Source organism: Solenopsis invicta, chromosome 10, assembly GCF_016802725.1.
Source record: "Solenopsis invicta isolate M01_SB chromosome 10, UNIL_Sinv_3.0, whole genome shotgun sequence".
NCBI classification, from domain to species: domain Eukaryota; kingdom Metazoa; phylum Arthropoda; class Insecta; order Hymenoptera; family Formicidae; genus Solenopsis; species Solenopsis invicta.
The window spans coordinates 16,645,995-16,667,644 of NC_052673.1; the positions used below are offsets into that span (position 1 = coordinate 16,645,995).

Here is a 21,650-nt window from a genome sequence, read left to right on the forward strand (position 1 = left end):
CCCGATTGATAACGTTGAATTAATTCCGTGCGTCACACGATTATTCCAACTATTCGTATTATGTGATAATGTCCGCGGTTACCGCTTCACGATACAATTATTCGTGCATGGCGTGCGATTGCCGTTAGTACAATTGTTTACGCAATAACATATGTTAAACCGACATCGTTATTCCTCATTAACTCTACAGTGTCATGAATTTTGAGATCAAAGCTCTCTCTATAGTTTCAATCCTTTTATATACATACTTATAAATACATGCGTAAACACCTTCGTATATGTATCTTTAATAAAAATGTATGATAAAAATAGAATAGTATTTGCTTAAAATAATAAGAAATTTTGTATTTATGTCGCAATATTATTAATAAAAAAATGTATTATATAATAATTAAAAATATGATATGTTACATTTCCTTTTGTCATCCCTTCTTTTCTTTCTCGTATAATGTATATTTAAAAAATTTCAATCTTGGAAAGAAGCGCGGAGGGTATCGATACAGATAAACATGGAAATAGCACCGTATCAGCTTCGCCTAGATCAACAAATCAGATTGAACCCTGTTGAATATGAATGAACTACCCGCAGGCCAACGTCAAACGTTCAGCGAGGACACGCCGTCGTTCTATAGGCTCTACTAATATTCCTAAGTGCATCATCAACCGCTCGGTACAATGTTGCACAAGTTCTGATATGCTGCAACCCGTGCAGGAACCTCTTCCCATCCTCTAACCCTTTTCTCCCTCCCCTCTCTCTCTCTCTCTCTCTCTCTCTCTCTCTCTCTCTCTCTCTCTCTCTCTCATCACTTGGCCTTCAATTCCTCTCGCGCAGGCATGATCCCCTCTTGCCATGATTACTTGCCATTTTACCTTAGGAACAAAAATTGCGTCGCGGTTGCAGTCATGATCTCTGAAAGACTAATGATATAGAGTAGCGCACGTTCATTCCCTTTCGGTCTCTTTTTCTTTCGAGTGTTCTCTTTATAAATCGTGAATCGATAGTGGTTGAAGAGGAGAAAGGGGATCGAAGGATAGAGAGACAAAGGTAGTCCGGAAAATGGATTCTAAACCATTAGGAAACCACACTCTTAAATGCACGCCAACTCGTTCGCCCTCCTTTGAGTCTCACTCGCGTTTCGTCTGTCCTTTCTCAAGAGCATCGCAAAAATTCCGCGACTTTATGCCGGTTAGTAGTCTGCCGTCTATGTGGCGACGAAACTTCGAACAGTTGTTACCATCGAGCTTTTGCTATTTCTCGCCTCAAAATGTTCAATGCTTTTTACGATGCTATGATATTTCACACAGCAAAAACACACAAGATCTAATAATTTTTTATGAGTGTTATATACAGTCCACCATAATTTTTATTCCAAGGACTTTTTTTTCATTTTGCCGTCATTATTTTCGTGGATTCATTTAGCCTCCTGGGAAATTCCGTGTGTATACTACTAATTATCATCGAGGGATCTAACAAGGACAATTTCGCACAGGTGAGTCCGTGAGCCCAGCGATGACGCGAAGGGACGAAGAGGGAGCCAGAAGAGCGGAGCAGGTGGATTGCTCGCCGAGGTTATGCAAGACATTCAGACTCTATCCGCGATGGCAGAGACTGAGGTGGCATTTAAGGATTACCGGAGTTTAGCATAATATCAGTAGAAGTGGAAAGAGAGAGAGAGAGAGAGGACAACAGGCAAGCGTCGGGGCGATGAGAGGGCGACGGATGACGGAGGAAGATGGAGCCCGCAAAGAGGAATGCGCCTGAGGAAGGGGCGCAGGTATTATTCATGGATTACCTCACTTGTCTCAGCTACAATCCTCCCAAAGCCTCCATTAGAATAATTGCTTCTTCATCTTCGCGCTTACGCAGTTGCTATCGCCTACTGTCCCTAGATCCGTTCTCTCTTCAGAAAGAAATCCACTGACTTTGACTCAGCAACATGTCGTCACGCTTCTGTACCTACATATCGGTTTTTTCCTCCCATTGTCTGTGAGGTTTACTTTGAGTTGCCACGAAGAGGAGCGTATCATATCGCGAAAAGATTTGTCATAAAGAAAACATATATCAGACACACAGCTGCATTGTCAGCCCCTTATTCAAATAAAGATATAGTCAAATAACCCCGGGATAATTTTGGCCAGAGAAATCGAATGAACGAGGAAATAAATTATTCTCAAATTGGTATAGAAATTATGGATCCTCTTTCGCATCCATATTTTACATGCAGCGTTATAATGAAACACTGTAGCTTTCTCTTCAATTTTAAGCGATCACATAATTGTAGAAATTCTATTTATCGTTTAATATTAAGTAGAGCTGAATAATGCGTGGAACAGTAATACAAATATTTTTCTACACATCTTACACTCTTTTACAAGTATCAAAGTTATAAAAAATACATATTACAATTATACGATATATATTTTAGATTTTTATATTTCGCAGTATCCGGTTGCACTGTCTGCAAGCAAATTCTATCGTGTCATGAGGAAGAAACTGCAATATACATCCCGGTTACGGAAGTACAAGTGGCAGACCATTAGCCAGCGAGGAAGTCTTTTAAGAACAAGGAAGAGGGTGCAGAGCGATCCCTTGAAGTTCTAAAAGTGCGAGCGAGAAGTTGTCGGCAGACTGAAACTTTGCGTTCGCCGACTATTCACGACCCCGCCTTTTAACCCTTTCGTTACTCGAGTAATGATTACAGTCAGCGTCGGTCAAATGCTCGGCCAACTATTACAATTTGCCGAGCGATAACTAATCAACCAGATTTATTTCCAACGAAATTAATGTTCTCCTTTCTTTTGATTTTTAAAAATCTGAATTTGTTAACTTTTATAATAATTTTATAATAAAAAGTGAATTAAGTATAAAAAAACTCTTGGGAAAGATAAAAATATTTCTGCCTTAATAATGCCTCGATAATAAATTATAAACTCGCATAACACAACTTTCTAAGCTTTCCATGTAAGTAACTATATATACGAAATAATTGTATACCCTCAGACATCTCGCTTATTATTATCCAAGTTATCTGCGTAAAATAGCAGATATATACTTGATAAGACATATATAAGGTACTCTATATTATACTATATAGTGTAAAAGTATCTCTCTCGCAATAACGTGCAACCGCAAGTCACGGTGAGCATCTAACACCCGCGCCAACTGCGGCGCGCAAGAGGGAACGATTAATGCCCCTTAAATTAATTGTAATTCCACGTGAAGGAGCGCGGCAAGTAGAACCGCAACGACAAGGCAACGTGTTCGAGGTATCGACAATCGATGTGTAAACGGAGAGGCTGAGGCAGCAAGCTGGCAAGGAATCGTCGCACGTACGCGGTAATGCGAAATGAAACGGTAATGAGCGCGGTTCGCCACGGTAACTAAATATTCGCGGATAGGCGCGTGTTGAGACAACGTTGGTGGTGAGAAGGAAAAAAAAGGAAGGATTCGTCGCCCTGGAACGCGAAACAGGTCGTCCCTTCCAACCTTCCCGCATCCGCCATCCCCGTCGAGCGCGCGCGGGGGAGACTCGTCGCCGCTACCGGAGACAATTTATTCTCACAGTCTCGCGCGCAATTTGCTCCCGCAACCCCCTTCCCCTCTGTCGACCCTCCGAGCTTGTAACGAGGATAACGAGAATCATCGAATGAGAACCCACCGTCGCGGCCTGAAATCGCATTTCACGCGACATTTGCCGCGCGGCATCATACCGCAGCGCACCGATCTCCGATCTCGCAGATGCACCGCCGCCGGGGATAGGCGCGCACGAGGGAATTTATATTTAATTCCAAAATTTATTTAATTCTTCGTCTCTCTCGCGCGCGCTATTCGGTACGCACGATCTGCGCGCGTGAGCGTCGTACTATCACGTCCCTTCCTTCGATAAACATTCACGCTGAAGTCTACGAAATTGAATGAACGAATTGTGATAATTTGAATACTAGAAAATTCTATAAGAACGTCAAGTGCATTTGCAAGTCGCGCAATATTTTTAATCTAAAGCGTTATAAAATTCTTTATATATTTAATATTGAATAAATTGTTAGAATTTAAAAATAGACAGCTGTTAAAATCTTTTCCATTTGCTTAATCTTTAAGTAGGTAGGTAGGTGGGGTGGCCGTAGTAATGATAAAATGCAAAATTATAAATCTTGTTGTGGAAAAGAAAACTAAAAAGTATTGTCCACACGTATTAAAGTTCACTCTTTTTACATTCCTTTATCTCTTAAACTTAAACTTAACTAATGTAAATTTTAATGTAACAATATACTAATAAAAAACTAGAAAGATATATAATAAAAAATATAACAATAATAATATTTCTTTTAGATATCGTCAGCACCCCATCGACCTATTTACGTAATTTTTGACCTATATGTAACTTTTTATCTACACTGTTAAAAATATCATGAAACTCAATAAATTTTTAAATTAAATTTAATGTTTTTTTTTTTTGTAAAATAACTATTAAATTTATGTCCGTGAAATTTAAGCACTTTTGACTATTTTAAATATTTTCAATGTACTTACTTGAAATTTGCTTCCGTTACATTACATTAAATTCTACTACCGATTTTTAACAGTGTACAATGATATTATGATATTCTATCTAACTCTTAAAGAATTAAAAATGTTATTATATTTTAATTCTATTAATTAATAAACTAACATTTAGAACAATAATGTAACTATATTTTTTAGATCAAATAAATAAATTTTTCAAAGAAGAAATTTTAACTTTCTTTTCAAACTTTGCAAGGCATTTAAAAAATCTTGTGTATAAATTTCTCTACATTTTATAAAACATTTCGCAACAATTATAAAACAAACTTTTTAAAAAATAAGCTATTCGAGATGTAAATCCTGATACGATTAGCTTCAACCGTAGTAATAAATGCATCGGCATTGATTTTTTGAAGAAATAATCGCAAATGACCGCCACCGAATGGCGCTCGTCACATTATTTGAAGTCTAAGTGCATAAAAGCTTTCTTTCAAGTGTTTAATACAACCTTGTGGTTAACAGCGCATTATTACACTCACGAGAACATAAGTGCGTCGCAGTTTTAAAGTGTCTCTACTTCGCTACCACACAAAAAACGCATCAGACTAAGCTTTTATGAACTCTTTGTGGCAGCGCGATTATACCAGGTGTTCTAATTCTGATTCCTCGTGTTCTCTCTCACGAATCTGTGCCTTTGTAAACGTTAAATTTTTTTTTTAATTATTCTATTATTCTATTATTACAATTTTATCGTATTGTACTTTCAGATTCTCAAATAATCAAACCTTATAGATAATCTTGTTAGAGTTAAACCTTGCATAATGAAGATTAGATATTAGAAATTAAAAATTAGATATTAGAAAGAAGAATTAAAATTTTTTAACCAATTTTTTCGATGAATATTAAACATAATACACAATAGATATGAATAAAATTTAACATATAAATGTGTTATACAAAATATTTTATTATTTATCTAGTGTTTATTAAGAAAACTGATTCTAATTAAAAAATTGTAATCTAATTTCCTATTCCCAATATCTAATATTCCTCTATGTACGCAGAGCATTAATTATATCTTGAAATATTTGAATAGTGGTATTCATAAATTTAAAAACCTTGGCATTTGCAAATTCTGAATTGAGTATATATATGTGTAAATGTATTAAAATTTTATATATTCTTTAATCCGGAAGTAGTCACCTGGAATGTTGTTTTACACTCCGGCAGCGAGAAAATAAAGTTCACGATTTGTACAGTAGTTTTTTACTGAACGCGAAAAAATTCGTATCTATTCTTTTAATACCTTTTTACTTTTTTAAAAAAATATATTGAGTATAAATTTATATACATAACAATTTCGAGTAAATTATAGAAGATAATCGTTTGCGCAACAAAATTATTTAATTATTCTCGGTCAATTTACTTTTAAGAATTTTAAATTTTTCTATAAATTAAAAACTTTTTTAGAACCTTCCTTCCCCCAAAATTCTCAAAAATCACGACATTAATTACACATCAATTTTTTCACGGGAGTTGTATAACTTGTTCGTGGTAAACGTAGGTGTAACAAAGAATGCGTTCGAGCGAAGACACCGTATATATCAGACGCCTTTACGGCATCATACGCGTTTGAATTCATGCGTTCCTTCCCCTTGCCATGAAAACTCATGAAAAGAAGTAAATACATAAGGTTCAATATATATAGGATAATAGTATTCACGCATAATAACCAACCCTAACAGACCATAATTCTCGACGTCGGCAGATGGGCAAATTATTTCACAGCAATTGAAGACGCCGTAAAGAATCCTATATGGGAAACAGAAAGCTTACAGAAAAATTATGTAAAGTATTACTCACCAAGCTGCGCCCGACGAACGTGCCAGCCTGATTTCGTCCTTCGTCCTTCGTCCTTCGTCCTTCGTCCTTCATCTCTCGTCCTGATGCGCTTTTGTTGCTGAAAAATATTTGCCCATATTCAATTTCTTAAATAATCAAGATACGCGGTATTGTCGTGCCAGAACGCGCAGCAAGATTTAACTTAACACAAACAAAAGGTTAAGAAGAAACTAAATTTGTCTAGACGACGAATTCTCTCGTCGATACGGCACACTTACCTTTTTCCTGTGAAAGTTAGAAACGTAGAATACGAAAATCCTCGCCTTCTGCTGGTAATACGTTAATTATCACGACCGCGATTAATGAAACACGACACGAAAATCCGGTGCAGCCTTCGAAACGTTTTTTCGACAATATACGCGTTGCGTTCGAATACAAATGGCGCCTTTAGCGCGGCTATCTTCGCGGCGGCTAGTGACATCTCGCGGTACTGTTCCCTTCTATCGCTGCCCAAACTCGCGCGATATCGTATATGATTATGCGAATTTACCGACATGCATGAATAGCTGGATGATCTAATTGCAAGCATAAAATAATAGGCATATGGTATTCACCCATAATAACCAATCATAACAAATCATAATTCTCGACGTCGACAAATCGGCAAAACAAATTATTTCACAGTAATTAAAAATGCCGTAAAGAATCCCACATTGGAAACAAGAAACTTAGAGAAGAATTATGTAAATTGTAAAATATTACTCACTAATTTAAGCTGCACCCAACAAACGTGCCAACCTGATTTCATCCTTCATCCTTCGTACCTCGTCCTGAACGCTGCTAAAAAATATTTGTCTTAAACTTTTTATTAAACTTTTTAAATAATTTTACTTAACATAAACAAAAGGTTAAGGAGGAACTAGATTTGCCTAGCTGACAAATTCTCTCGTCGATACGACATACTTACCTTTTTCCTGCGAAAGTCATAAACGTAAAACACGAAAATCCACGCATTCTACTGGTGACACGTTAACTATCGCGACCGCGATTAATGAAATACAACGCAAAAAGCCGGTGCATCCTTCGAAACGTTCTTTCGACAACAACATATATGCCTTGCGTTCGAATATAAATAACGCCTTTTGCGCGGCATATTTTCGCGGTGGCTGGCGACATCTCGCGACACTGTTCTCTTCTATCGCTATTCAAACTCATGCGATATCATATATGGTTTGCAAATTTACCGACATGCATGAATAGCTGAATGATCCAAGCATAAAATAATAGGAATAGGCATATGAATTACAGACGGACGATTTACGACGTTTTCGTGCTTTTGACTATTATATATATAATCAAAGGATACGACACCACCTTGACAATGTGGATATCATATATGTTCTGTGATAGACATACACTAAATGCCAATGTGCACCCGTGACTATTGGCACACCTGGCGAAAAAAGCACCGAGCGCGCGTACACAAACTTAAAATTTTTTCTAACCTAATGGTTTTCGCGCGATTCACTGACGAGTAGTCGTTTTGTCGCGATTTATGCAAGCGCAATCAGAACAAGGCGCGAATACTGCGACCTATGGGGACAAATAAACAATAGATACAAATAACGAATTGACTCACCGTTCGCCACTGGTCGCTTTGTCCAGTTCCGTCTCGGTAGCAACTCTCGAACATTCGAGAACCAAGATCCTCTTCACGACGATTCGTCTCGATTCACACTTGGCACGAACGCATAACCTTTCGTTTTTGGCACTCTAGACGACGTACATAGTCAAAGATTCGTGCAAAATCACTTTTACTGCGCTTCGAAGAGAAAATAACGGCACGAAATATGAAGCAATTCTTAGGTTTCTTTGGTTAAGCGATCTGAAATAAAAAAGAAAACGAATTAAGTTATGTTAAAAAAATATTTTTTTTTTATTTTGTTTCATTGAATTCTTCATTCGTTCTTTAAGAAGTTTTAAATCAAAATAAAATACGATCGGATTGCATTGCTTTATAAGTCAAATGTTACTTTTACCAAACAGAGAAAAATGAATGCCAGTCCTAAAGAAGACGGTGCAATTGGGTGCAATATCATCGATATTGAAATTATCAGTGCAGCGCATGATGCTCAGCACGATAAATGATTCGAAACACGATTTCTTGGACGCAAGATCGGCGTTTAAATGTTTAGAAAAATCGTGAAAAAATACGTAGCGAGCGAAACGCAATTCCGCAGTCCGCAGTCGATTGCGGTTGATTCCGTAATGGAAGATTCGATCATTCGATATTGATTTTCGAAGAATCGAAACAGTCGAAGATGCAGCGAAGTGCAGTAAAGTGTAGCACCGTCCTGCGGCCATGGATATTTGAGTCTGTTCGTTTAAATGTTTATCTCGGTGTTTCGCCAAATAGAACGCACCACACTTAGAACCACGTGTGCGCAGGAGTGGCGAGGACGTCATTTGGCTTCAGTCCGTGCTCCGCAAAGCAAATGGGGTATGGATGAACTGTCGTCTGCCATAACATAACCTTGAAGAGATACCTCTTGGACGCGATAGTAAACAAGTGGTATCACTCGGTCAAGCGATTTCCTCAAGTAGGTGCTTAAGTTAAGGTTTATGATAATTTGCATCTACATGTAAGAACGATAACCCTCGTGTTTGCTCAATCGAGACATTAGATTATCTCAGAGGTAACACTAGACTGCTCCATTGTCGCGATACGCGATTTCTTTTGTGAATTTTTAATCGCACTTTAACTTTGAACCTTTTATTTTTCAAGAGAAAACGCAAGCGATACGATCTTTTTTTACATTGTAGAATCTTCACGATGTCTGAAAACGCAAACGAAGCGACACCGGCTGAGAAAGAGACCGCCACTGAAGAACCAGACGTCGTCTCGGAGGAGGACCGGCAGTTCTTGACTGAGTACGTGCGAGAAACGGAACAGAGACTCGCGACGAAGGAGGAGATTCGCGCAGCCAATCTGAATCCCACAAGACCTCCAGAAGCATCATTTAGTAAACTCGACTCGAGCCTCAAGAGGAACACTACGTTTGTCAAGAAACTGAAAAACTTCAGCATGACCCAGCTTGACACAGTTTTGAAAGACATGGCGACTTTAAACCTAACCAAATACGTAAGCGAAGTTGCGACTGCTCTAGTAGACGCTAAAATTAAAATGACTGACGTTGCGCCTGCTATTAGAGTGTGTAGCTTTCTCCATCAGACATACGCTGAATTTTCCACTCATTTCTTTGAAAATTGGCAGAGGATACTGTCGTTTAAGATTGGCGATAAGATTGCAAATCCCAGTAAGTTGAGAGTAGATTTGAGATTTTATGCAGAGTTGGTAAATGCTGGAATATTTACGCACAAGCAGGGCTTACCGTTGCTTGGCTCAGTATTGACTGTATTGATCAATATGGACAAGGAGGAGCATAATAATGCTAGCATAATATTGAGTTTTTGCCGACATTGCGGCGAGGATTACGCCGGTCTTGTACCTAAAAAGGTGCGAGAACTGTCTGAGAAATTAAACGTTACAATTCCAAAGAGTAAACTGTTAACACCAGACAAGCAGCAGAACGTTAAGTTGTTACTGCGTGACTATTACAATTCTCTGTGCAAGCATATGCTAAAGGAGCACAAGGAGCTGCAGGCTTTCGAGAAGCAAAATCGCAAAATACTGCAGACTAGAGGAGAACTGAGCTCAGAACGAAAGGAAAAGCTGGAAGCTCTACAGGTTTCTTATGAGCGTCTATTAACCAGCGTGCAAAGCTTCTCCGATACACTAGACGAACCGATGCCCGAGCTTCCGGTAGACAACGAAATAAAGACGGAAACAGAAGAAACACTGAAGATGATCAACGAGGGAGAAGATAATGCTATGCTAGAGGATATGTGGGGTGATGAAGAGACAAGACGTTTCTACGAAGTGTTACCGGATCTGACTGTCTTCCTACCGGGCTCGTATTTGAAGGAAACTCCGAAAGATACCCCGAAGACGGACACAGCAATAACGGAAGACGCTCTCGATGAGGAAATTGTATTCGACGAGTTGGAGGAGACTGAAAAAATCGAGGAACCACCCGAGGTGGAGGTGGAGGAACCACAAATATCCAACACGAGCAACAAGATACTATTGGACGCTTTTCTGACACATCTGCCGAATTGCGTGAATCGTGAGATGATTGACAACGCCGCGGTGAATTTTCTAATGAATCTTAACACGAAACACAACAAGAAAAAACTGGTAAAAGCTCTTTTTGGCGTTTCTAGAATCCGTCAGGATCTGCTACCTTTCTACTCTCGCTTAGCAGCCATTCTTTATCCAGTAATGCCTGAGATTGGCAATGATCTGTGTCAGATGCTGAAGCAGGACTTTAAGTATCACGTGCGCAAGAAGGATCAGATCAATATCGAGTCGAAGATCAAAGTGGTCCGCTACATTGGCGAGCTCGTCAAGTTTAAACTCTACTCAAAAATAGAGGCATTGTACTGCCTGAAGGTTTTACTGCACGACTTTACGCATCATCATATTGAAATGGCTTGCAATTTATTGGAGATCTGCGGTCGATATCTCTTCTGTTCGCCGGATTCTCATCAAAGAACCAAGGTCTATTTGGAGCAGATGATGCGCAAAAAAGCAGTTACCGCGCTCGATTCGCGCTACGTGACGATTATCGAGAACGCGTATTACTTCGTAAACCCACCCGAATCGACTGGTGGCGTCACAAAAAAAGACAGACCACCTGTACATGAATTTATTAGGAAACTACTGTATCAGGACCTCTCCAAGACGAATACTGACAAGGTGCTCAAGTGGATGCGTAAACTTGATTGGGAGGACGAGAGCGTATCGTCTTACGCTATAAAATGTCTCACTGCCGCCTACAATGTTAAGTATCCCAATATTCGATGCGTTGGAAGTCTGTTGGCCGGCTTGGTAGCCCATTACGAGACTATCGGACCGCAGGTGGTCGATGGTGTGCTCGAAGACATACGACTATGCATGGAAATCAACCTTCCCAAATTCAATCAACGACGCATTGCCATGGTTAAGTACTTGGGCGAATTGTACAACTACCGAATGGTAGAGAGTGGCGACATTTTCCGCACTCTATATTTGCTTATCACCTTCGGTGTCAGCGTGGATCACTCCATGCCTAGCATGCTTGATCCGCCTGACCATCTCTTTCGCATTCGTCTAGTGTGCACATTATTGGAGACTTGCGGCCAGTACTTCAGCGGCGGATCCAGCAAGAAAAAACTCGACTATTTTCTTGTTTTCTTCCAGAATTACTTCTGGTTCAAGTACACGGACCCAGTCTGGACATCCGAAAATCCGTTCCCCGTTGGAATAGATTACATGTATCGTGACACATTGACGATGCTACGACCCAAAATGCAATTGTTCCAGAGCTACAAAGAGGCGCAATGTGCTGTAGAAGAGTTGCGCAACACTCTCTATCCGACCTTGGGTAATCCTCCCGTTGACGATACCACGGCGGAAGGCGAGAACGACATGGGCGTTATTCTGGAAGCTGATGAAGAGACAGCGATGACCGGAAATGGTAGCGGGGACGCCAAGGGTATGGCCGAGCTACATTTCGAAGAGTCTGAAGATTGCTCAGAGGCGCAGTCGGAAGAGGAATGGACAGCCGATGCAGAACGGGACGATGCTATGGGTACTCAAGAAAATACTCAGGGTGATCGATCTCAAAGTTTGTCAGCGGACGGTGGCACCGAAGGTGTGATCGTGGATGTGACGGAGGAACTTAACGCAGCTTTACCGGCTGGACCACGGCGCGTGAGCTGTCCGGAGGACGACGATTTCCTGTCGGCGTTGGATAAAATGGTCTCGGACAACATACAGGACCGTATGCGAGATTCGGTCAAGCCACAACAAGTGGACATCTCCGTGCCACTGCATGTGAAAAGCACAAAGAAGACATACGAGCAACTGCAGGAAAGGCCAACCGACAATAGCACAGTAGATTTTATACTGATGCTGAGGAAGGGCAACAAACAACAGTACAAAAATCTTGCGGTCCCTGTATCATCCGAGTTAGCTATGAATCTCAGGAATCGCGAACAGGAACAGAAAGAGGAGAAAGAGCGTGTAAAAAGACTGACCTTAAACATTACTGAAAGGCAAGAGGAGGAGGATTATCAAGAAACTATGAATCAGAGCACGAGACCGGTCACGGTAAACCTGAATAGGGAACGGCGGCAAAAGTATAATCATCCTAAAGGAGCACCCGATGCAGATCTCATTTTTGGACCGAAAAAAATCCGATAAATACGATTAATAACTTTTCAAGGCGAACAGTTATACTTCTTTGGGAAGTTGATGACGCATCCGTGAAATGAAACTTCACGCTTCAAACTCATCAATTATATGACTAACTAACTGTAGTTAGTTTTTTCGCTTTTTATTATGTCTCAGACTCTCTTCGAAGATGAACATTATGATGTGTATCGCACGCATCTGAATTTGGACAAATGTATTATATGTACAGATCACGTAAGTTAGTGCATTTAAACGAGTGAGTTGTAAGATTGATGCAATAAACCCTCATTTTAAAGAAGTTAGAATAACTAACTTCTTTATATATATTACGAATACATAAAATTTATTTTCGGCCAAAACACATAAAAAAAAGAATTAATATGGACTATTACAATGCACTGCCGATTTTTGATTATGCGCAGGGTTTACTGTATCATATAAATGCACTTTTAATATAACTAGGTATACATTGATATATATATATATCATTTATCATATACATGATAAAACTTTTGTGTGTCGTGAAATGTTGTTACTAGACATTTTTACACAGACTTATAGTCAATCGTTATTTTATGACTTTCAACGAAAGCTATGTTGTGATAGAATATATGATCAATTTATATACTTAGTCATAATATTTTTAACTCCATATACCTTATTTGAAAAATAAAATGTTCTCTTCTGCAGATCGTGAAGTGAAATTTGCAGGCTGTATCAAACTTTCTATTGAAAGAGCAAAAAAAATAAAGAAAACTCAATATTGATGTACAATTATTTATTTTTATCTAGGAAATTATCGCCATGTACAAAATGAATATAAATAAATGTTTTAGGTGCTTTAACGTTTGATACGGCTCCGTAGCAAGTTTTGCAATAACGACGTCACGTATATCTACCGAAGTACATATATGAAATTGATAAACATGTAAATTAACACTAAATGCACATTTGCACCTAATGCCGCTTACGGATCTTCTTCCGCATCTTCAAATTGACCCGCTTCGATGTCCATAGCTTCTTCTCCATCTGCTCCTGTGTGAGTGGTCCCCATTTGCTCTGTTAATAATGAAAAACTAAAAATCTATCGTTCGAAGCATTAACATTTAATTCATTAAAAATTTATATAACTTTTTTTTTAATATTATTGCGAACTGAAAAAACCATATAATATTAAATATATAATTCTTCAAGCATTTTTATTTAATCTAAAAAAGATTAAACTTGAATAAAAATAAGAATACAAATTACCTGTCGGTAAGATACAAGGCGCATCTCCAGCGCCCACCTCTTCATCATATTCACCCTCGTAATCTTCTTCGGCGTCTTCGTAGATATCCTCTAATTACAAAAATTTTTAATCATTGCAGTTAAATAAAAATAAAATTATCATTATCTTATTTATTTACCGTCTGAAAAACTATCCTGTGGGTCAGGATGAAGCGCTTGGCATGCGTTCATTGCTTGAAACATTAATTCTAAATTATTTGTATTATCTGGTGCAAATTGCATTTCCGTCACTGGAGCATCTGCATCGTCGTCCTCATTTTCTGAACTATTTTCAGATGATAGTGGTAATGGCATATCTGCACAAATAAAATTATACAAATACATTAAACTTGTCAAACAAATCTTTGAATTATAACAACATGAATTAGAATGTGCAAAGTAATATTGAGAAATCTTATCAAAATTAAATTATTTTTATCAGTTAATATGATTTGTATTCCAAATAATATACCTGGTAGATCTACTTTGGCATCAACCATAACGTATAAACATTGTCTCGGATGGACTTGCTCGTCTCGTGAAACAGCATGTAATGAAATATGAGGATATTCAAGTGAAAATCCCTGTTGCGTGTCACTATCCACCCAGGAGAGTACGCTGCGAATAAAAGTGCACAATTAAAACATACAAAATATCATATCTTTAAAGTATTTGGAACAACACTGGAATAGATTTGTTACCTCTCTGTAATATAGAAAGTGCCCTTTCCTACTTCTCTATCATTGATATATACTGTAGTATTTGGCTCCTCGTGGCGAATCCCTTCCTGCGGTGGCAGGAAACTGCTAAGCACCACCATGTTTCAATCTGAAAACATAAACAACATTTTGATAGAAACACAAATGTAATTAATCAATGCTGGAAATTGATGTTTACGATGTTTATGAGCGTGGATCGTTGTTGCAACGACGATGCAGCAAGGATCCATCAAAACCAGCAATTACAAGTGTCGTTAGTCTGGCATTTCCACCGAAGAATTTTATTTTATAGGCAATACATTTGAAAAATGTGTCGTACGGCATAAAACATCGACCCTATGTTTGCGTCGCACGTCTACGTAGACATCACGTAGGACAACACGAGTAAACATACAAGTATCGCCGATATACTTGAAATGACATGGTCCGATGCAAAACCATAGGAAATCACCCGCGACGTGCCGCTTCGCGCGTAGACGTTTCACGAAGGAGCACAGCGAACGTGCGTGAAAGCTATAGACGCGGATCTCCACCCTCCCCCCTTCAACCTCCGAAGACTACGACTCGTAAACACCGGTGCGTCGCGCCGTCCGGTGCTTTCTAACCAAACCAAGCGAAACACAGGGAAACTCACCGCTCTCGTTTACCCCGACGAAACAGTTGCCTGCAAGACGAACCGAACGCGGATGTCCAGCAGTAAGGTGATGTCCCACGCGACGCACGCGGAAACGTATCCTCGGATACTCGCACTTCGTCACCGTCGTCAGCCACACGAACGCGGCTGTCACAAACCCGTCTGAAGTTGTCTAAAGTCCGAAATTGCCTGCCTGCGTGCAACGCGACGTCGTGACATGCGCCGCAGCGCGAATCTCCGTTGGTCGACTGGTCGCCTATTGCCTACGCCGAAGAGGGCATCGGGTCGTCTAGCTGCGAGTAAAAATCAAGTTTTATCATCGCAATGTCGCGTATCATAACAATTTTACGGCACTGCATTTTATTTCAATACTTGCAGTGTACGCGTTCTATGAAACAAAGCAAGATACTTGCTCGCCGAAGAGCAGTAGAAACAGTTGCAGCCCCTGTTTCTCTCCTCGTCTCTTTTGTCAGCAGATAAAGGGTAGATATTGAAAAGTTTATTTTATTGTATTGCGAGCAAAAATATGACGTAGTAATTTTAACAATCGCCTTACGTCTTGTTTTATATTTTATATAACTTTACTCATGTGCAATATCTGCTAATACAACTTCGCATACTTCTCGGTACTGAAACGCAACGTACTTAGGCGTAACCGGGCGTACTCGGGCGTAACGCGAATCCGCGCTGCTATTATTGATGCGCCGTCGCACGCGCGGCGGAGTCACGTCGACGCGGAATGTGGGGAGGAGCGATCGTTTATTTAACTTTGCAGCGTCGTTACGGAACGGCGGTGACAGAGATTGTCGCGCGGAAGAGGCATGATTGTCCATAAATCTGCCCGACGATCCGCATTTTCGCGCGCAATAAGTGAGCTATCTCCTTTTTTGAAATCGCACTTTCGAATGCACTTTTGTCCCTGCCGTCAGTCTACGATTCGATAACGAGACTTTTGATACAAAATTGCCAAGCCGATCGATGAAAGCCGTTGATTAATTACATTTTGCGGGAACCCGAAGTAAATTTACCGACATTTTTCCCAGCAAAGGACTGAGGGGTTTGATGCTAACAAAAATTTTTATTTTTTATATATATATTTTTTTTAATGTTAATATATACATATTTTAACTGTGTAAAAAATTTGCAATTCTATAAAAGCACTTAAAATGAAAAAAATGTCGGTAATTTGCTTTAGCATCTCTGAAATAAAAAGTTCCTTAATTTGCCACGAAAATATGAGGGCAGCACGATACGATAATGGTGACGTACCCTAACCTATAAAAAATTCACGTGTGACTGAGCTACCTTTACACTTGCTTGAAGTTCTCACGATTATTGATTTTATACTTAACATAATGAATTGAAAACTGTTGAAAACTAAGCTAATACTCTTGGATATTACTTAATAGTTATGAAGATATTAAATTAAGTAATATTTATTAGATGTTATCAAATTATTAACATACGATGCGTAAAATATAGTGCCGGCAAGTTTTTTTTTTTATTATTCATTTTATATTGTGTGTGAATTATATTTATACATAAAAAGAAGATGAGCTTATTTGTTATTAACAGGTAGGTAACATAAATCTTGTTAAACGCTGTGTGCTATGATAAATGATACGTAATCTTGTATGCGAATTATTATCCATTAATTTTGCTTAATGTAAAGTATGCATGTGTATTGTACACAGATACGAAGGTGAAAGCAAGCAGGAGGAAAATGAAACAAATTATTTATCCGATCTGTTGAAGAAGATAGAAGAGCGTAAGAGACAAAGAGCTGCAGAAAGTAATAAATCTATATTAAATGAAGATGGGAATGATTTGGGAGAACCTAAGAAAAAGAAAAAGAAAAAGCTGCTTAAAACAGAGAAACCTGATGATTCGCATATTGAAGACAAAAATGCTAGCCACGAGAAGATTATTGAACAAACCGTAGAAACAACCAAATTATCAACAAAAAAGAAAAGGAATAAAAAAGATACTGAGAACGAACAATGCTCTGCTACAACAGACAAAATTATAGATTTAGAAGAAAAAGATAAGACTGTAGTAGAGAAAAATAATGATAATAAAGATGCTACAGAGAAAGAAATATCTTCACACAGCAATTTTACAGTATTAGGTGCAGTACCTCGAAAAAAGTTGCCTGAAGTGAAAAGAATGTTGCCAAATTGGTTAGCACATCCTGAAGTTATATCTGCTGATTTAAATAGTGGACCTATTTTGGAAGAATTGGAATCAGTTTTGGATGCTAAATTGGTAGAAGCTTTAAAAACCAATGGCATTGTTAAATTTTTCCCAGTCCAATCTAGTATAATAAAATGGTTACACAAATGCAAGATGGATAGGAAATTAGGATGGTGGCCTAGAGACACTTGTGTATCTGCTCCTACAGGCAGTGGTAAGTATTTGCAATAACATTAATAATTATCATAATATAATTGTTGATTATAATATATATTTTTCAGTGTTATTTTATATTGAATAATTTTATGTAATTTTACAGGCAAGACTCTGGCCTATGTGTTACCAATCGTACAGGAATTGCAAACACGATTGGTACCGAAAATTCGCTGCTTGATCGTCTTACCAGTGCAAGAACTAGCTGCACAAGTTCATAAAGTAATGATCGCCTATACGTCTCACACAAATCTGAAGGTGAGCTTACTCTCGGGTGCATTTCCGTTCGAGCAAGAGCAAAGCAGTATAATTAAAAAAAGTATGTATTTGATGACCAATAAATTAAATTGATAAATACATAATTTAATAAAATTTTTAAAGCTGAAAGAGGGAAATACTTATCTATGGTGGACATCGTAATCACGACGCCTGGTCGTCTATTAGATCACATACTAAAGACACCTGGATTTTCCTTGGATTCCCTGAGATTTCTTGTTATCGATGAAGCTGACCGCGCAACAGAATGGCTACAATATTTACCTGAACCTCATTCTCGGGCTCCTATTTTGACGCTTAATAGCATGCGCTCAAGGTTACTTTTTTCAACAAACTGTTTAACAGAATATATTATTGGACAATATATCTTATAATAAATAATTTTTATAAATTTTGACAATTATCTGATATGTGCAAAAAATTACTCAATTTAATTTATCATTTTTCAAACAGCAAGATTATACCAGCTCAAAAGCTATTATTTAGCGCAACATTATCACAAGATCCTGAGAAGTTGAGTCGACTGGGCCTTTTCCAGCCAAGATTGTTCACAACCGTAGTGACTGATAAAGATACGGATGTAAATTTAGATAAAATTGCGGGTGACTTTGTCGGACGTTATACGAGTCCAGCAGAACTGACGGAACTTGCAGTGGAATGTCTTCCCAGTTACAAACCAATTGCCCTGTATCAATTGTTGACAAGACACGATATTATTCCTAAGACTCTCGTTTTCACGAATTCCGGGCAAACCGCGCACAGACTGGCGCTATTGATGCAGTCACTCTTATCAGAACGGAATGTCACAGTGGGTGAATTATCCGCCCAGCTCGCGCCAAAGCAACGTGAAAGTGTCCTGGGCAAATTCGCAAACGCCGAGATACATGTGTAAGTTTTGCATGTTGTCAAAGTAAAATCTACAGAAAACAAATTTATCTTGTTAGAAATAAAATGGTTCTTATTCTAATTCTAGTAGGAAGATAAAAAGTAATAAGATAAATTGCATCTTGCATCTAAAGTAAGAAAAAAATAGTTTAGCTTTAATAATTTAATGTTGATTATTAATTTTAGATTAATAAGCTCGGATGCTTTGGCTAGAGGCTTGGACATTCTGGATGTGCAGTTAGTCGTGTCTTACGATTGCCCAAAACATATCAAGGGCTATATACATAGAGCTGGTAGAACCGGACGGGCAGGAAAGCCGGGTACCGCAGTGTCCATACTCACAGCGAATCAAATCGGTATATTCAAGCAAATGTTAAGCGCTGCGCATAAAACCGTGCCCAATATTGAACAAATGGATCTACATGCCATTGCAAAGATGGTAAATTATCAGAGTCATCGTCAGAAATTGATCGAAATTCTTGAGAAGGAAAAGAACGAAAGCCTGGAACGAACGAAGGCCACTAAGCGTAGACGCGTGGCAAATGTGACCAAGCAGAATGAAAATGTAAAATAATATTGTAAAAAAAACATATAAAAAAAAAAAGAAATAAAAATATGTACATGAGCTTATAAATATGTACATGAGCTTATTTGCATAATACCTATATAACGATTTCGGTTGGGGCGGACTGATTACATATTTCAGAACCCAGATAATCATCCTGATCGAAATGTGCAATCAGCGTCCCAGTCGAAATCACTATTAGTTATCAGTTACATTTCATAAATCCTGTACAACGATGAAATTGACACTTATTTAATATCAGTTAGTGTAAACTCATCTGTATGCTGTAAAAGGTGCTGTAAAAAAAACATCAAAAATACAGATAATAGGGTAACATCGATAATAACATTTTATTGTCTGAAGTTAATAGTATCGTACATCATGCTCATTCTCTATGATTCGTTCTATGGGTAGTCGCGATGTATTTCGATTCGAATTGTATACTAGTTATTACTCCCATTGTTCTTTATTCGGTCGAAGGCATTGTATTCACAGTTTTAATTTACAAAAGGTAAAACGACGTATTTACGAATAACGATGCAGACACAAGTTATTTACTATTATTGCTGTGTATGGCATCATTGCTCGGAACTGATTGCACTGAATTTTTTTTTAATATGCAGTGTTACAAAGATGCTTGATTGCAGTTTCCTTTAACTCAATTTTTTAAGTAAATCATTGAAAAATTTCATGACGGTTTGATTTTCTGTAATCTTGTAGAGATAGCCACAGCGCATAATCATTAACATCGATTACAGATCGGTAAATTAAATTGCAAGTCAAACGATATCTATTTTTGAAAAGCGTTAAATTAAAAAAAAGAAAGAGGTCGATAAATGGATATCGAACATTTTTTTAAAGGAATTATCTTTATCTATACGGCAATGCTGATTGTAAAGTATCAAAAAGTGAACATCAAGTGAAAAGCAATTATTTAATATGCGGCTCTGATTAACGAATCGGATTCACATTTAATCGCAAGCAACATTTCTCACGATACATTTATACATGTGTTTGACGTTTTACATTTTGTGCGATACTTTGCGCTATATCATTGTATAATGGGTGAATTTTGATTTTTGTATAAACAATTGTGCGTTTTCTCTGTCGCATTATTTTCATATGACACATATTCAATTTCACAACTCCAAAGTTCAGGCACCCTTAAACTTGTAATTCAAACTTCGGACATGTTCAAAGCCCGTCGGGATTGTTGCTGTAATTTCGTATTGCGCGACCGCAGTCGCGTTGAGATGAATTAAATATTCTGGATACTAACCGTTCAAATCCTTCGATTCTCCGAAACAAGCTGTCTTAAATTACTTTTCAAACAATGCTAGATTTCCATCTAATTAACGCATCGTTAACAATTACAAACAATCGTGTTGTACTTTGTACGAAAATCGGAGACGGATTGCGCTGGTTGAAATACATCGACCTTCGGTTTTTCCCAAGGATTTCAAACGAAAATGTTGGCGACTAATATTCACTTTCTCCATACAAAATATTTAACGGTTTAACATGGGCATACTTGGCATCTTTATTTTGAATTTTACATATTCGTAGCCTTAGGCCTTCGCGACTCCCCTAAATTCACCCGTAGATTCATTAATGATAAGCAAATCGGACTGCTGTAATATATATGGAATAAAGATCGGCAACCTTTTTTATACATCGACATTTAATTTCATATTTAATAACTGCCCCAATTACTGCCGCTTTTTCAATAATATTAGAATAAAATTATAAGAGTGTTATGTATTAAACTTAGGCTATCATATAAACGTAAATAAATGCGTAGCAGTAAATAGGAAGATTATTAGATACGTGCGGCAGTAATAAGAAAAAAAAGTGGAAGGAGGAGGCAATATTCAGGGTATTGATTTCAGAGTAATAGATTTAATTTTATTTCTTTTATTATATTTAAATAATCATTTAATTTTCAAGCTTGTTTTTCTTATTTTGTGAATATTAAAATTTTTATTTGAATAATGAAAAAAAAAGTTTATTACATGTTTAAAAAAACAACAAAATAAGCAATGAAATGTTGATATATGCTTAAAGGCAGTAATTGGAACAGTTATCTTATAAAAGGGAATTTTATATATCATATATGCCCTTATATGTATGTAAAATATTGTGGATATAAGGATATTAAATAATGATAAAAAAAAGCATACAAATATATAAAAGAAATCAATTATTTTAAATACTGAGAAAATTTAATAAATATAAAATTTGAAAAATATTTA

At 37.7% G+C, this 21,650-nt stretch overlaps 4 protein-coding genes across 14 annotated transcripts in view; 2 read left to right on the forward strand and 2 right to left on the reverse strand.

The window, feature by feature from the left end:
• The window catches only part of LOC105197815, a 232,580-nt gene extending 223,736 nt beyond the window's left edge, over window positions 1-8,844 (reverse strand). For 2 of the 11 annotated variants that reach the window (XR_003268332.2, XM_039454623.1), the window contains exons 1-3: window positions 7,314-7,510; window positions 7,113-7,183; window positions 6,368-6,464 (exon numbers count right to left, since the gene is read on the reverse strand). Coding sequence is in view for 8 of the 11 variants with exons in the window: in XM_039454623.1 (XP_039310557.1) it covers window positions 6,368-6,439 (72 nt within the window). In the remaining 3 variants the exon portion in view is untranslated. Of the gene's footprint in view, window positions 1-6,367; window positions 6,465-6,624; window positions 7,062-7,112; window positions 7,187-7,313; window positions 7,513-7,985; window positions 8,232-8,385 lie in introns of those variants that run through there. The other 9 variants (XM_039454620.1, XM_039454621.1, XM_039454618.1 and 6 more) reach the window with 9 other exon arrangements.
• On the forward strand, window positions 8,807-13,411 carry LOC105197809 (regulator of nonsense transcripts 2). Its single transcript, XM_011164360.3, has 2 exons — window positions 8,807-8,946; window positions 9,170-13,411. Exon 2 carries the CDS (start codon window positions 9,180-9,182, stop codon window positions 12,651-12,653), a length of 3,474 nt encoding a protein of 1,157 aa, XP_011162662.1. The 5' UTR covers window positions 8,807-8,946; window positions 9,170-9,179; the 3' UTR covers window positions 12,654-13,411.
• LOC105197811 (methylosome subunit pICln) lies at window positions 13,408-15,516 on the reverse strand. Its single transcript, XM_011164361.3, has 6 exons — window positions 15,267-15,516; window positions 14,615-14,741; window positions 14,386-14,531; window positions 14,054-14,230; window positions 13,896-13,985; window positions 13,408-13,703 (listed from the first exon to the last, which is right to left on the reverse strand). The coding sequence occupies exons 2-6, from the start codon at window positions 14,731-14,733 to the stop codon at window positions 13,612-13,614; spliced, it is 624 nt and encodes a 207-aa protein (XP_011162663.1). The 5' UTR covers window positions 14,734-14,741; window positions 15,267-15,516; the 3' UTR covers window positions 13,408-13,611.
• A 720-nt stretch (window positions 15,517-16,236) lies between these two features.
• On the forward strand, window positions 16,237-19,461 carry LOC105197806 (ATP-dependent RNA helicase DDX51). The gene is made up of 6 exons (XM_011164357.3): window positions 16,237-16,841; window positions 16,961-17,673; window positions 17,779-17,991; window positions 18,054-18,264; window positions 18,402-18,836; window positions 19,020-19,461. Exons 1-6 carry the CDS (start codon window positions 16,819-16,821, stop codon window positions 19,405-19,407), a joined length of 1,983 nt encoding a protein of 660 aa, XP_011162659.1. The 5' UTR covers window positions 16,237-16,818; the 3' UTR covers window positions 19,408-19,461.
• Window positions 19,462-21,650: the final 2,189 nt, after the last annotated feature.

Coding starts and splice junctions, on each gene's coding strand:
- LOC105197809 (XM_011164360.3), top strand. CDS start 9,180: ATGTCTGAAAACGCAAACGAAGCGACACCGGCTGAGAAAGAGACCGCC.
- LOC105197806 (XM_011164357.3), top strand. CDS start 16,819: ATGAGCTTATTTGTTATTAACAG. Junction 16,842..16,960: donor AGCTTATTTGTTATTAACAG/GTAGGTAACATA, acceptor TATTGTACACAG/ATACGAAGGTGAAAGCAAGC. Junction 18,265..18,401: donor CTTAATAGCATGCGCTCAAG/GTTACTTTTTTC, acceptor TTTTTCAAACAG/CAAGATTATACCAGCTCAAA.
- LOC105197811 (XM_011164361.3), bottom strand. CDS start 14,733: ATGGTGGTGCTTAGCAGTTTCCTGCCACCGCAGGAAGGGATTCGCCAC. Junction 14,532..14,614: donor ACTTTCTATATTACAGAGAG/GTAACAAATCTA, acceptor TTTTATTCGCAG/CGTACTCTCCTGGGTGGATA. Junction 13,704..13,895: donor GCCTTGTATCTTACCGACAG/GTAATTTGTATT, acceptor CATTATTAACAG/AGCAAATGGGGACCACTCAC.